The sequence below is a fragment of the Ranitomeya variabilis genome, chromosome 5 (genome assembly GCF_051348905.1).
Source record: "Ranitomeya variabilis isolate aRanVar5 chromosome 5, aRanVar5.hap1, whole genome shotgun sequence".
NCBI lineage: Eukaryota > Metazoa > Chordata > Amphibia > Anura > Dendrobatidae > Ranitomeya > Ranitomeya variabilis.
This window is the reverse complement of record NC_135236.1, coordinates 32237287-32252284: the sequence shown is the minus strand read 5'-3', so window position 1 is coordinate 32252284 and position 14998 is coordinate 32237287. Positions and strand designations below refer to the sequence as shown.

The window sequence follows — 14998 nt, the reverse complement described above, 5'->3', positions numbered from 1 at the left end:
AAGGGCGACAAGTGACGCAAAGGGTGAGCGAGGGCAGGGAGAGGCAAAAGAGAGGAGCAATTTAGCTAATGTATTGAATAATGGCAAGAAATATGCTGAAATTTACAAAAAGTATCAATCATACAGAGCAGCTGCTATACTGCCAGTACCTGGTGTACGACTTCCGGGCACCTTCATGTATAGCTGCACCGTGTTCATCCCGAGGATTGTATGACCCACGTGACTTAACATGTTGGCATTAGACGTCACACGCATGAAGGACGGCAACTTCAGCAGCTCCTGCAACTGAGGCTTCCACCTACGGAAGAAGAGAAGCATGAAACAACACTGCCCAGTGTCTCCAGATGGCAATGACCATGCACGCCAGCTTGGGCCCATCTCACCTTTTAGGATCAGAGAGGTCGATGTTGGTTCCAAATTTAATAATATGGGGGGCCTTGTGCTCCTGGTTTGTGCTGAAAGAAGTAAGGAAATGTTATCAATGACTGAAGTGAAGCTGGATCTGCGGATCATTTCCATGGGGAACGACTATAGATCCATGACCTGTCTATATAGAGACTGGGGCACCCTTGTTTTTATAGTCCAAGCAGTTGAACCCTTATTCCTTATGCTTGTTTCAAGTCTAGATGAACCATTTAGAAATACGCTGCAGGATCGAAGGGCTCGCACTGCAGGATAGAATGACCAGGAGGTGGCAGAAATGAGATTCAGAGTAAATGATTTGGTGAATGTGGAGGGACATGAAACTGCACACAAAACAGTGGCCACTTACCTGGGGGGTGGGTTTTCGGTGGTACTATCTGGCTCGTTGCTCTCCTCGTCACTATCTTTCTCTTCCTATAAGGAGTAGAGACACAGTCAGGGTGACTCCATGTATGCCGCCATAGTCACGACCGCCCCCCCGCTGCACGCACTCACCTGCAGAGACTCCTGGAAGGAGGAGGCCTGGTACTGGGCGTATTTGGCGATGGTGGTATGTGATCGGCTGCTCTCGCAGTGCCAGACCTGGCGAGTAAAGGAAGGGTCCCAGTTTTCATCGGACGGCTGCTGCACCTGAGTACGGACCTCCACCGTGTGCTCAGAGTTCGCCTCCACCAGGGTCTTTGTGGAGAACAGGCCGAGGTCTGGTGAGGAGAAGATAACGAGTTGATGGGACTATTACCCTGGAGCAACCCCAACCCTTCATAAAATGGTGCCACCCAGGAAACTCACTGAGCCTCAGCGATCCGGCCAGTCCACGAATCACTGTAATAGGGTTCTTGGGGTCAGTGCAGAACTGGAGCAAAACTGGCGAAAAGGCGTCACGCTTACTCTCCAGCTGTGAATGTAGAGACAAAGAATATAACTGCATGGCCCTGCGGGGGTGGAGACTCATAGCTCCTCCTATCTGTACTGCACTGCAGGGGTGGAGCCTCCTCTTATCTAAATCATGGGGGCCAGAGCCTCAGCTCCTTTGATCAGAATCGGCCTGAGGGGGTGAAGCCTCACTTTCTCTGTTTTTATTGCCCTGCAGGGGTCGAGCTTTATTTGATAACTTACATATATGCTTGGGGTTGGAGGGTTCAGTTTCTCCCGAGGAAGGTTCCTTTCGGGTCCAATAGGGGGCTTCACAGACATGGAAGGAAGGACGTAAGACTCTTTATATTTTCCCTTCAGCACCATATTCCTGTACAATCGTAAAAGAGACGCAATTGGTGAAGAGGAAGAAACAAGATGCTCGGAAAAAAAGACAAAAACAAACCAATAAAAACACACGTTTACTCCCCCCCCCCCCCCGACACCTTAGATTTATCCTGACGAGTCCCATCCTCGGATTTTATCTTACATGACCGATTTCTTAAAGAGAAGCTCCATCTTCAACATACAACCTCCCGGTGAAATAGCTGAAATAACCATTGCTGCCTTTTGCCTGTAGGAATCGCTGGGACCCCTGAGCCATTGGGTCATACAAAATAGGAGTTGCCATTTACGCAGTTACCTCTCATCAGATGAAGCGATGTCCGCCGTCATCTAACCCCACAAATCATTCAGCAGGGATGGATCCTGAAGCCGCCAAGGCCAGAGAACACAATGTTCTCTCCGTTACTCTGTCTCGCCTCCTAACAGCAAATTCAGGGTCATCGAGCGCCACCTCCCCTCACTACACTGAAGTTCACAGGGAACGCAACTAGTCATATCTGTCCGTCTGCCTGGCAACCGCTGCGGATGTCGGTGGTCATCAAGGACCAATGGGGACGCAGCTAAACAACACTTAAGGAGTCTAGAATTACATCTCAAAGAAGCAACAAGCTAAAAGACCTCCCAAGGTGTGCCACCCTCAGACCACTCCCTGCAAAGCACTCACTTTGTGGCCTTGATGATTTCGGCAGCGGTATGGTTGACTGTCAGTTCACTCGCTTGTAACCTCTTCTCCTCCACCTCCGATGCGATGAAGGTTTCGCGGTCCCCACTCTCCACCTTTATCAGTCTTATCTTTAGTTCCTTGGGTGGTCCCTCAGTGAATGGTCTCATTTTCAGCAGGTCAGAATTTGGTGTCCCGTGGGAAGCAGGAGCTGGTGTAGAGACGGGCGGTGCGGGTGAGGAGGACTGGTTGTGATGGCCGTCCTCCGCGCACCTTCTCCCACCACCTTCTACCTTTCTTCGTTCTCCTTGCTTCGATGACTTTGGAGCATCTCTGCTCTGACTTTGAAGGTCCAGGTTGCCCAACACTTGCCTTTCCTTATCTTTCTGGGACCGCCGTTCTTTCGATCGTCGGCTCCGGTCCCTCTTTGATTTCCGATGCCTCCTGTCTTTCTTTCTACCTTCATCCTTACTTCGTGTTGGGGCAGGTAGAGAGAGCATTATCCTCTCCTGAGGTCTCTCTGTTTCCACCCCTTTTGCGCTCTCTCCTTGCGTTTCGCCAGCAGCCAACTTGGGCGAATCCCCTGGTGAAACTCGGCTGTCGCTCTGTGAGTGTGGCATTTCGGATGAGGTGCTTTCATAGCTTTTCTGGCTCTCTGAGCATTTCTTGGGCGATTCCCGTCCGGCGCTTCTATGGTGTTTCTCCAAAGAGGCATCAGTCTTCGCAATCTCCTTGGAGGTACATTCTCCAACTGATGTAGCCGGAGGGACTTCAGTCTTCTCGGCAGGTAACTTTACCTTAAATACCTTCCTCAGGTCTACATCCAGTAACTTGCTATGTTTCGGCACTGGTTCAGTCGTTTCTGTTTCCTTCAAACGATCCCCTTTCCCATCTGTCATCTTCGCTTCTGGACTCTTCTCGGTCACGTTCTTGGCTTCCTCCTTTACACCGGAGGCTTTGAGTTTTTTCCCAGTCCCACTATCAGGGTTATCAGCCCCATAGACAATTTCTGGTTTAACTTTAGTAGTGTGGTCTTGTTTTTCAGCACCCCAAATGTGGTCAAGTTTTTTTTCCGCTGCGTCATCGGGTCCTTTTTCATCTTCATTTTCCTCCTCCCGGGAACTGCTTCCAGATGCCTTTGTGCCTTCTACTAATGTCTCACAAGCACGTGCTATGTCCTCCAAAATATCCGTCTCAGTGCGGACCCCGGGTCTCGTTGCTCCCACCCCTTCCCGTCCGGTCACATCTGAGGTAGGTGCGGCTCCAATCTTGGAGTCCCAAGCCCGGTGTGAGGTAGATTGCGCAGTGTACGGGTCAACGTTACGCTTGCTCACCATAGTAGCACCAGTAAAATAGGACGACCCTCCTCCAGTTTTGAGGCGGTGTCCTCCACGGTAGGAATACTTCTGCCCCTCCAGAACACTCGCCAGGGACTTTAGGACACTGTTGGCCCCATGCTGAGCTGGTTTGGCTTCGCTAACAGCTTCTTGCCCCAATATTGCTTTTTTAGGTCCATAGTAAGTATACACCTCCCCAGATTTGGGCTCCGGTGGTTTGGCACCAGAAAGGGGGTTGCTTGAGATATTAGTCTGAGCTGGACCTTTGAGGTGCGGCGTTGCTCTGGTCTCTGCTGGCAGCGGTGGTGGGCAGACTGGAGAGGCTGGGGTAGTATTAAAGTCCTCGTCGTCACTAGAGCCACCACCACTCCCTTCCTCCTTTTCTATAGACTCGTCCAGCATCTTCATGATGTCGTCCAGCCCATCGGGTAAAATTTTGGAGAACTCTGTAGATTCTTCGAAGGGCTCTGCCATCTGTCCCGTGGGAAAGTTAAAGAGCTGATTGCATCCGGAGGGATGATCTTTGATTTCCTCCATTTCTTTGCTCTCTGCTGGTTTCGGACTTAGAGACTTGGGAGTCGAGACTGAAGAGGGCGCCGTGTGTGGAGCGGCTAAACCCAGCACCTGAAGGTTTCCTGAGGTATCTTTGTGGTAGGTTGTAGAGGAGGAACAGAATGAGGCTTTGTCCTCCCCAGATGGTGAGCTTTTTCCTCCCGAATAGCTGCCCTCAGACATCGAGAGCCCATGTTTGCCTTTCATGTCCAGCTCTTGGGTCAGAGGGCTTTTCCTAATCTCCTGTTCCATTACCTCCTCTTTCTTTGGGGCAAATAACCCAGATTCATCCATTTTTTGCAGGCTTTTGAGTACATGATCCAGGTTGGCATCCTGGAAGGCCTCAGACCTAGGCCTGACTTTGCTGGTGGTGATGCCCTGAGTTCGATGATCAAAGACGTTTCCCCCCGATGGGGTATCGCGAGACGGATAGTAACCTTCTTGTTTGACGGTGCAGTGACCCTCCCCGTACAGAATCTCCTCCAGTTCATCTTCACTCTTTGCCTCCTCCTTGATGACCGCTGCCGGCACCCAGTTTTGCTGGAGCGAAGGGGTGGAAGATTGCTGGGGTTTGAGCGGAGGGCATATTGGTTTGGGTGGGTCACGCTCTTCCGAGGGTGGGCAGATACTGACTGTGGTGGTGTCCACTGCTGGGGTCGGATAGCGATCGGGGGGCTGAAAGACAATTATAAAAATCAGTTTTGAAGCAGATTTATGTGGGAAAAAAAACAGCTAAAATTGATGTGGCGGGTTGACTTACAGGGGGCACCTCAGGCCGAGAGGTCTTGTGTGTAGGGATGCGGGGTCTTCTCTGGTCGTAAGGCACGTGGAGAGGAGGTGGTGCTGGAATGACCTCCGCAGGTGACCTCTGACACCGAGCCTCACTAAGGTCACTTGGAGGGCGGGGCTGCTGGTGTAGTGGTGGTGGTGGACGTGGGGGGCAGTATGAAGAATAAGGGGGAACATGGGGTGGAATACGGGGATCCTGGAAAAAGGAAAAAAAAAGGAATGATGGCGCAGTTCATTCTACGGGACTAATGGCTGATCTGCAACGGCAACTCACCTGTCTCTCCCGCCGCTCCCCCCAGGCCTCGTGGTTCAGTGGGTTCCAGACGTTAGATTTTCCGGATGCTTGATGGTAAACGTTCCCGGGACCCACCGGGACTGGAGGAGAATGCAGACCGGGGTTACCTCTTCTTTGCTGGAACACAAGATGATGAAAAAATGACAGTCCGCCTCGGCGAGAAACAATATCACGTACGTGATCTCACTGTGCAAATAACCTCCCCCGCAGAGCGTGAGAAACTGCAGGTAAATAGCCACTCTATAACGCCACTATGCAAGGCTGGGGAACCCGCTGAAGACCAGGCTAAGACTCGTTTTGCGCTTTTGATTTTTTTCATGCAGTATGTGGTAAAAATGATGGTCTCTTATGAAGCCTAGCCACAAAGATGGAAGTACAAAGATGGTGATGACTGGGAGCCATTCTGAAGGCCAAAGCGACTGAACAGGTACATCTATGCCTTCTCTACTGTGCTCAAAGCTGCACCCCTTTGGTCCTGCCTGTTCAGCAAGCCAAGGTAGTCCACCTCACATTTTTCTGCAGCCCATACTCCCAAAGCAACATCCCATAGCCACGGTCCCAAAGCCAGAAGACCATGCTCTGAAGTCACGTAGTCACTGCAGTCCCCGACCCCAGAAGATGGTGCTCTGTGGTAATCTGGTCACAGCAGAAACCAGTAGACTGCGTTCTTATGTCATAGATTCATAGAATGTTAGCAGGGACGTCCAGGGTCATCATCTCCAACCCCCTGCTCAATGCAGGAGTCACCAAACCATCTCAGACAGATGCCTGTCCAGCCTCTGTTTGAAGACTTCCATTGAAGGAGAACTCACCACCTCTCGTGGCAGCCTGTTCCCCTCATTGATCACCCTAACTGTCAAAAAGTTTTCTCTAATATCTAATCTGTATCTTCTCCCTTTTAGTTTCATTCCATTGCTTCTTGGGTTTTCATGTGCAAATGATAATAATGATTCCTCTACAGTTACACTGACATCCCTTCAGGTATTTGTAGACAGCTATTTAGTCTCCTCTCAGTCTTTTTTTTGCAGGCTAAACTTTTTTCAATCCTTTAACCGTTCCTTGTAGGACATACTTTGCAGTCCGCTCACCATCCTGGTAGCTCTTCACTGAACTTGATCCAGTTTTTGTATGTTTTTTTTTTTTTTTCTTCTTTAAATGTGGTACCAAGAACTGGACCCAATATTCCAGATGAGGCCTGACCAAGGAGGAGTAGAGGGGGATAATTAGTTCACGTGATCTATTCTATATGCTTCTGTTAATAAAACCCTTAGATTGTAATCTTGCGAGCAATGCCCTCACTCCTTGTTATCGGTTTTAAGTGATTATTGTTATTCAGTAATGTCTTTTGTCTGTACAAGTCCCCTCTAAAATGTAAAGTGCTGCTGAATATGTTGGTGCTATAGAAATAAAAATTTATTATTATTATTATTATTATTATATCCCAGGATTGTGTCTGCCTTTTTTTGCTGCTGCATCACACTTGACTCATGTTCAGTTTATGATCTATTAGTATACCCAAGTCTTTTTCACATGTGCTGTTGCTTAGCCCTATTCCTCCCATTCTTTATTCATTTTTCTTGCCCAGATATAGGACTTTGCATTTCTCCCTCTTAAAAACCATTCTGTTAGTTGCTCCCACAGTTACAGTTTGTTTAGATCCTTCTGAATCCTCCCTCTGTCTTTTCTAGTGTTAGCTATATCTCCAAGAAAATGTACTCAGTTTACCCTCAATTCCTTAGGCTAAATCATCAATAAAGATGTTGAACAACACTGTGTCTGGGACAGAGCCTTGCGGTTCCCCACATGAGACACTCTTCCAACTATATGCAGCCATTTATTACCACTCTCTGAGTATGATCACTGACCCAGTTATGAATCCACCTAACCGTAGCCTTGTCAATCCCATACTTAGTCATTTTTTTCAATAAGGATAGTATGAGATACTTAATTAAATGCTTTGCTCAAATCGTAGATATTCTATATCTACCGCATTTCCCTGATCCACCCAGTCAGCGAATCAATCATAGAAGGAAATTAGATTAGTCTGGCATGACTCGTTTGCTACAAACCCCTGCTGTCTCTGGTTAATTACTGTATCCTTATCCAAGTATTTGCATAAATGCTGTTTAACAATTTGTTCAAATCTCTTTCCTGGTATAGAAGTAAGGCTCAATGGCCTGTAATTGCTGGCTCCATCATCTTTCCTTTTTTAAAAAAAATAGGGACAACATTTGCCCTTCTCCAATCTTTAGGGACTTCTCCTGTTCTCCAGGATTTTCAAAGATTCTGGCTAGAGGTTATGCAATTTCCTTTGCTAACTATCTGTACCCTGGGATATAATTCATCTGGACCAGGAGATGTAAATTCATGTAAATTAGCAAAGTGTTCCCTCACCATCTTTTTGTTTATATATAGTGTGGATTCTTTTATTCCTTCGATGGCACCGTAAAGAGCAGTTGATGTTACATTTACTTTTTGAGAGAAACAGATACAAAATAGGAATTTAAAAGTTTGGCCTTCTGGACATCATTTTCGACCACTTCACCTTTTCATCCTATAAAAATCCTATAGCATCTTTGACTTTTCTTTTACTTTTAACATACCCCCAAAATCCTCTCTTCTTGCTTTTCACATCTCTTGCAAGCCTTAATTTATTATCAGCTTTAGATAATCTGATGCGTGTCCTGGAGGTTCTGCAGACAACATTATATTCTTTAGACATGCCTCCCCATTTTCCATTTGATAAACACATGCTAAAAAGGAAGAAAGAAATGTTTAAAGTTTTGTGTTCATCCATCCTGGTTTCCTTAAATGCCTTCTATTCCTGCCTTTTGGCCATCTGATTAAGAGTTCATCCATATCTTCAGCTTGCCCAGGTAGCCAGTAGTAAACGCCTACAATGGTGCCCTTTCCGTAGTTCTCTCATTGTATTCTTAAACAGTTTCCACAGAACTACCAGTCTCTGAAGCTTGGATCTCTGTGGAGATATATGCTTTTCTAACATTCAATGTGACACCTCCTCCCCATTTCTTATGTCTGTTTCTTGGAAATAAATTGGAATACAATCATGAGTATCATCACATCAAGTTTCAGTGAGGCCAATTACATATTTCTTTTCCTGCGTTGGTAGCTCCAATTCTCTTTGTTTGTTGCCCATGCTCTTTGCATTTGTATAGAAGCATCTTAATTTGTGATCAATCTCTCTTTCTCCAATATTTTTATTATTCTGTTTTTTTTTTTGTTTTTGTTCTTCCTTAACATTTCTAAGAGTTCTCCATAGTATTTACTCGCTGCATGATTTTACCTGGCCTTCTACTTCCCTTCCCACAATTTTCTAGTTTAAAGCTCTCCTGATGAGTGTAGCAATGCGACTTTCAAATAGGTGTTCTCCAGTCTTGGTAAGGTGCAGCCCTTCTCTAGTCCATTGCATATGTAATTCACTCCGTGATCCAGAAATCCAAAACCTTAATGATGGCACCATCGACATAGCCAGTTGTTTACCTATAGAATCTTGTTCCACCGCCTTGTTCCATGGCAATCCATTTAGATGGATGAGAAGACCACCTGTGCTCCCAGTTCTTTCAACTGGCCTCTTCCATGTTCTTAATGTATACATGATGTCAAAGCGGTGAAGATTGTGACAATATTTGCGCAGCAAGGTCATGTAGTCATAACCATCTCTGACCCCAGAAGACCACACTCTAAGGTCACGTAGTCACAGCCGTCCCCAGAAGACCGCACTCTAAGGTCACATAGTCACAGTCATCCCTGACACGACAAGACCACGCTCTGAGGTCATATAGTCACAGTCATCCCTGACACGACAAGACCACGCTCTGAGGTCATATAGTCACAGCCGTCCCCAGAAGACCGCGCTCTGATGTCATGTAGTCACAATCATCCCTGACCCGAGAAGACCGCGCTCTGATTTCATGTAGTCACAGCCGGCCCAAAAGACCGCGCTCCGTGGTCATGTAGTCACAATCATCCCTGATCGGAGATGATCGCGCTCTGATGTCATGTAGTCACAGCCATCCCCAGAAGACGGCGCTCTGAGGTCACGTAGTCACAATCATCCCTGACCCGATAAGACCACGCTCTGAGGTCATATACTCACAGACGGCCCCAAAAGACCGCGCTCCGAGGTCACCAAGTCACAATCATGCCCGTCCAGAGAAGACTGCGCTCTGAAGTCACGTAGTCACAGCCGGCCCCAGAAGACTGTGCTCTGAGGTCACAGCTGGCCCCAGAAGACCGCGCTCCGAGGTCACCAAGTCACAATCATTCCTGACCCGAGAAGACGGCGCTCTGAGGTCACGTAGTCACAGCCAGCCCCAGAAGACCGCGCTCTGAGGTCACGTAGTCACAATCATTCCTGACCCGAGAAGACGGCGCTCTGAGGTCACGTAGTCACAGCCGGCCCCAGAAGACCGCGCTCTGAGGTCACGTAGTCACAATCATTCCTGACCCGAGAAGACGACGCTCTGAGGTCACGTAGTCACAGCCGGCCCCAGAAGACCGCGCTCTGAGGTCACGTAGTCACAGCCGGCCCCAGAAGACTGTGCTCTGAGGTCACAGCTGGCCTCAGAGGACCGCGCTCCGAGGTCACGTAGTCACAATCATTCCTGACCCGAGAAGACGGCGCTCTGAGGTCACGTAGTCACAGCCAGCCCCAGAAGACCGCGCTCTGAGGTCACGTAGTCACAATCATTCCTGACCCGAGAAGACGACGCTCTGAGGTCACGTAGTCACAGCCAGCCCCAGAAGACTGCTCTGAGGTCACAGTTATGCAATTGCAGCAGGTTGTAGCCAAGTGCCTTGCTGGGCTTTAGAAATGTCCGCACTTGTTGAGGGGGTAGGACCAAAGAGGTTGACAGCAAAGAAAAAAAAACAATATTTCATCCCATAGAGATGTAAGAAATTGAATACTATCAGCCTTTAGAGAAGGGGCCAAAACCACCGAGGTACATAATGCCGCTCTCACCTGCTCGGGACTTCCGCTCCGTCTCCTCTTCATAGGCTGCTCATCTCCAATCTGACTGTGAGGGGGTGACTGGAGTGTTGATGGATCGGCGCTGGGAACAGGACGCTTTAATGGCGGGGGTCCTCTTTTTCCTACAAAATGTCTTTTTTGCTAAAAAAGGATAAGTAAAAAAAAAAAAAAGTGATTAAACCCATTTACCCCTAATCAGGACTTGTGTAGACGCCTCCACCATTCTGCTCCTCTCACCTCGTGCTGCATCAGGTCCCACACTTGCTGTAAGCGAGGCAGAGATTTGGGCCGATGGTGCGGAGGGGCAGAGTGCAGGTTCCATAGGTGAGTCTAAAAGACAAAAAAATATATCATCAGAAGAGAAAAGAAGAAGGGGCGCAAAGAAGCCGAAACGTCCCCCAAACTGACCGAAAAGGAAGTGTAGGAAATGGTTTGTGTATGGTAGCGACAAAAAGAGTCTGGCGAGCCCCTGTACCTGCTGCAGCCGGGAGATGTGAGCATTCAGCTCGTAGCCTCCGTGGTAGCGGGCGGCAGCCTGGTAGCAGCGCACCGCGTCCTCCAGCTCCTGCTCCGATTCGTAGATCTGCCCCAGCTGCTCCCAGATCTGCGGCTGCTGCTCATCGCGCAAGAGGAGCTGGACGCAGGAGTGCACCCGCTCTAACTTCCCGAAGCGATGGCCGGGCGGAGAGCTGAAGGACAGGAGCGGAGAAACAAAAAGGATCAAAATGTTAAGTAGACAAATAATGGGGGTCTGGCAGTCGGAGCAAGAATACCAGGCGCTGGCGATAAACCACCGAGGCCTGAGGACAAAGCGAGGCAAGCTTCATAGTACGAGATCACAGGCCGCACTCAGACACTTACCCGTGAGGGTAATAGGGTTTGCTGGGGTGGCCAATGTTTGCCCCATGACTAGACGATAAGTGTGGGGGCAGCAGAGGTTGGTTAAGGTTGGTAGAGCATCTGCGAGCGAGACAGGAGGAGACAGAGGGGGAAGCAATGGCAGAAGGTAAGGTAAAGGCACATCGAACACACCCGGCAATGCCCCCAGCAGACAAATGGTTAACTGCTCTATAGCGAAGACGCGATATCACCATCTATTCCCAGCAGGAAAAACCACCACAACCGTCACCCTCACCTGCCCGACGGGAGCCATGCTCGGGGGTGAGCAGGGTTCCATGAGGAGTTAATTCCACTGATGAAGGGGTCGCGGGGAAAGCGGGAACCAAACTGGTCCTGTGAGCGATACATCCAGACTGCGGGAAGAGCACAGCGACGTTACAGGCATCAGGTAACTCACGACAAATACATGAAAAAAACGAGATAAAATAAAAAAAAATACCGTTTCAATCAGAGGGGCTTCACAGGTCGAGGTGCAGAGGCAGCGGGGGGAGCATCATTTCCTCGATCACCAAGAAAGTCTGCGGAAAAAAAGGAAAAGAAGTTGAAAAAGGAGTCTTCTCACAATCAGACACTAGAGGGCAGTGTAAGGGAAAAAAAATTACACAGGATTGTAATAAGATTCCCACTGAAGACACCAGGGGGCGACCAACAAATCATATTACTGTGAAAGCTGGATACAGAGGACATGATGAGGTCTGGGGTCAGTGCGGACACCCTGACGCCCTCAGAAAGGTCTGACGAAAGCCCCTTCCCCTGCAGGGTGATACAGATGGGAAGAGCTATGAGTCTCCTCCCCCTACAGGGTGATACAGACAGGAGCTGCGAGTCTCCTCCCCCTGCAGGGTGATACAGATAGAAGCTAGGAGTCTCCTCCCCCTGGAGGGTGCTACAGACAGGAGCTGTGAGTCTCCTCCCCCTACAGGGTGATACAGACAGGAGCTGTGAGTCTCCTCCCCCTACAGGGTGATACAGACAGGAGCTGTGAGTCTCCTCCCCCTACAGGGTGATACAGACAGGAGCTGTGAGTCTCCTCCCCCTACAGGGTGATACAGACAGGAGCTGTGAGTCTCCTCCCCCTGCAGGGTGATACAGACAGGAGCTGGGAGTCTCCTCCCCCTACAGGGTGATACAGACAGGAGCTGGGAGTCTCCTCCCCCTGCAGGGTGATACAGACAGGAGCTGTGAGTCTCCTCCCCCTGCAGGGTGATACAGACAGGAGCTGTGAGTCTCCTCCCCCTACGGGGTGATACAGACAGGAGCTGTGAGTCTCCTCCCCCTACAGGGTGATACAGACAGGAGCTGTGAGTCTCCTCCCCCTACAGGGTGATACAGACAGGAGCTGTGAGTCTCCTCCCCCTGCAGGGTGATACAGACAGGAGCTGGGAGTCTCCTCCCCCTACAGGGTGATACAGACAGGAGCTGTGAGTCTCCTCCCCCTACAGGGTGATAGACAGGAGCTGTGAGTCTCCTCCCCCTGCAGGGTGATACAGACAGGAGCTGTGAGTCTCCTCCCCCTACAGGGTGATACAGACAGGAGCTGTGAGTCTCCTCCCCCTGCAGGGTGATAGACAGGAGCTGTGAGTCTCCTCCCCCTGCAGGGTGATACAGACAGGAGCTATGAGTCTCCTTCCCCTGCAGGGTGATACAGACAGGAGCTGTGAGTCTCCTCCCCCTGCAGGGTGATACAGACAGGAGCTGTGAGTCTCCTCCCCCTGCAGGGTGATACAGACAGGAGCTGTGAGTCTCCTCCCCCTGCAGGGTGATACAGACAGGAGCTGTGAGTCTCCTCCCCCTACAGGGTGATAGACAGGAGCTGTGAGTCTCCTCCCCCTGCAGGGTGATACAGACAGGAGCTGTGAGTCTCCTCCCCCTGCAGGGTGATACAGACAGGAGCTGTGAGTCTCCTCCCCCTACAGGGTGATACAGACAGGAGCTGTGAGTCTCCTCCCCCTGCAGGGTGATACAGATGGTGCTGGCTCTGGGGTGACGGCCGTGTTGGGGTGTGTGGGGTGCACTTGCTGTATGACGACACGGCTGCCCACACTCGCTGACTCAGCTTCCCCGGTGGTCACACTCGGTGACGCGGTGTTCTCGCAGTACACACCTCCGCTGTGTCACCCACCACTCACTACACAGACACGTGTGCGCTCATTAACCCTTCCCCGGAGCGAAGAAACGGGGGACAAAAACTACAGACTCAGTGACTGGAAAACTTCCTCTCTGTGCCTCAGATGATGGGAAGATGATGATGATGGGAAGATGATGACTACCCCCTGACAGGTACAGACGATGATGACTACACACAGCCGGCCCGGCTGCTGGGCGAACTCACACCGGACATATAACTCGCCCTGTATTTCATTCAGCCGATTACACAGATTTCTGGCCAAGACCTGATATTTGCAGACTACACAGAGGGCGTGTGATCAGTAACCATGGAGACCCATGCCTACGTAAGAACTGTATACACAAGACGGCATCCAGATCCGGTATATACACTATTACACCGTGACCTGTATATACACACAGCCCAGGTCCGGTATATACACTATTACACCATGACCTGTATATACACAGCCCAGGTCCGGTATATACACTACTACACCGTGACCTGTATATACACAGAGCCCAGGTCCGGTATATACACTACTACACCGTGACCTGTATATACACTACTACACCGTGACCTGTATATACACAGAGCCCAGGTCCGGTATATACACTACTACACCGTGACCTGTATATACACTACTACACCGTGACCTGTATATACACAGAGCCCAGGTCCGGTATATACACTACTACACCGTGACCTGTATATACACTACTACACCGTGATCTCTATATACACAGAGCCCAGGTCCGGTATATACACTACTACACCGTGACCTGTATATACACTACTACACCGTGACCTGTATATACACAGAGCCCAGGTCCGGTATATACACTACTACACCGTGACCTGTATATACACTACTACACCGTGATCTCTATATACACAGAGCCCAGGTCCGGTATATACACTACTACACCGTGACCTGTATATACACTACTACACCGTGACCTGTATATACACACAGCCCAGGTCCGGTATATACACTACTACACCGTGACCTGTATATACACTACTACACCGTGACCTGTATATACACAGAGCCCAGGTCCGGTATATACACTACTACACCGTGACCTGTATATACACTACTACACCGTGATCTCTATATACACAGAGCCCAGGTCCGGTATATACACTACTACACCGTGACCTGTATATACACACAGCCCAGGTCCGGTATATACACTACTACACCGTGATCTCTATATACACAGAGCCCAGGTCCGGTATATACACTACTACACCGTGACCTGTATATACACACAGCCCAGGTCCGGTATATACACTACTACACCGTGATCTCTATATACACAGAGCCCAGGTCCGGTATATACACTATTACACCGTGACCTGTATATATACACAGCCCAGGTCCGGCATATACACTATTACACCATGACCTGTATATACACAGCCCAGGTCCGGTATATACACTATTACACCGTGACCTGTATATACACACAGCCCAGGTCCGGTATATACACTACTACACCGTGACCTGTATATACACAGCCCAGGTCCGGCATATACACTATTACACCGTGACCTGTATATACACAGCCCAGGTCCGGTATATACACTACTACACCATGACCTGTATATACACAGCCCAGGTCCGGTATATACACTATTACACCGTGACCTGTATATACACAGAGCCCAGGTCCGGTAT

At 49.4% G+C, this 14998-nt stretch overlaps 1 protein-coding gene across 8 annotated transcripts in view; it reads right to left on the bottom strand.

Annotated features, from left to right (window-relative positions):
* The window catches only part of KDM6B (lysine demethylase 6B), a 110320-nt gene that overhangs the window by 11053 nt on the left and 84269 nt on the right, over window positions 1-14998 (bottom strand). For 7 of the 8 annotated variants that reach the window (XM_077261644.1, XM_077261647.1, XM_077261648.1 and 4 more), the window contains 15 exons: window positions 11647-11725; window positions 11443-11560; window positions 11169-11267; window positions 10783-10996; window positions 10545-10637; window positions 10299-10448; window positions 5294-5431; window positions 4991-5215; window positions 2345-4905; window positions 1540-1666; window positions 1213-1318; window positions 919-1124; window positions 773-837; window positions 384-455; window positions 150-298 (listed from right to left, as the gene is read on the bottom strand). In XM_077261644.1, coding sequence (XP_077117759.1) covers window positions 150-298; window positions 384-455; window positions 773-837; window positions 919-1124; window positions 1213-1318; window positions 1540-1666; window positions 2345-4905; window positions 4991-5215; window positions 5294-5431; window positions 10299-10448; window positions 10545-10637; window positions 10783-10996; window positions 11169-11267; window positions 11443-11555 — 4318 coding nt within the window. In that variant the 5' untranslated portion in view covers window positions 11556-11560; window positions 11647-11725. The remainder of the gene's footprint in view (window positions 1-149; window positions 299-383; window positions 456-772; window positions 838-918; window positions 1125-1212; window positions 1319-1539; window positions 1667-2344; window positions 4906-4990; window positions 5216-5293; window positions 5432-10298; window positions 10449-10544; window positions 10638-10782; window positions 10997-11168; window positions 11268-11442; window positions 11561-11646; window positions 11726-14998) is intronic. The other variant, XM_077261652.1, reaches the window with a different exon arrangement.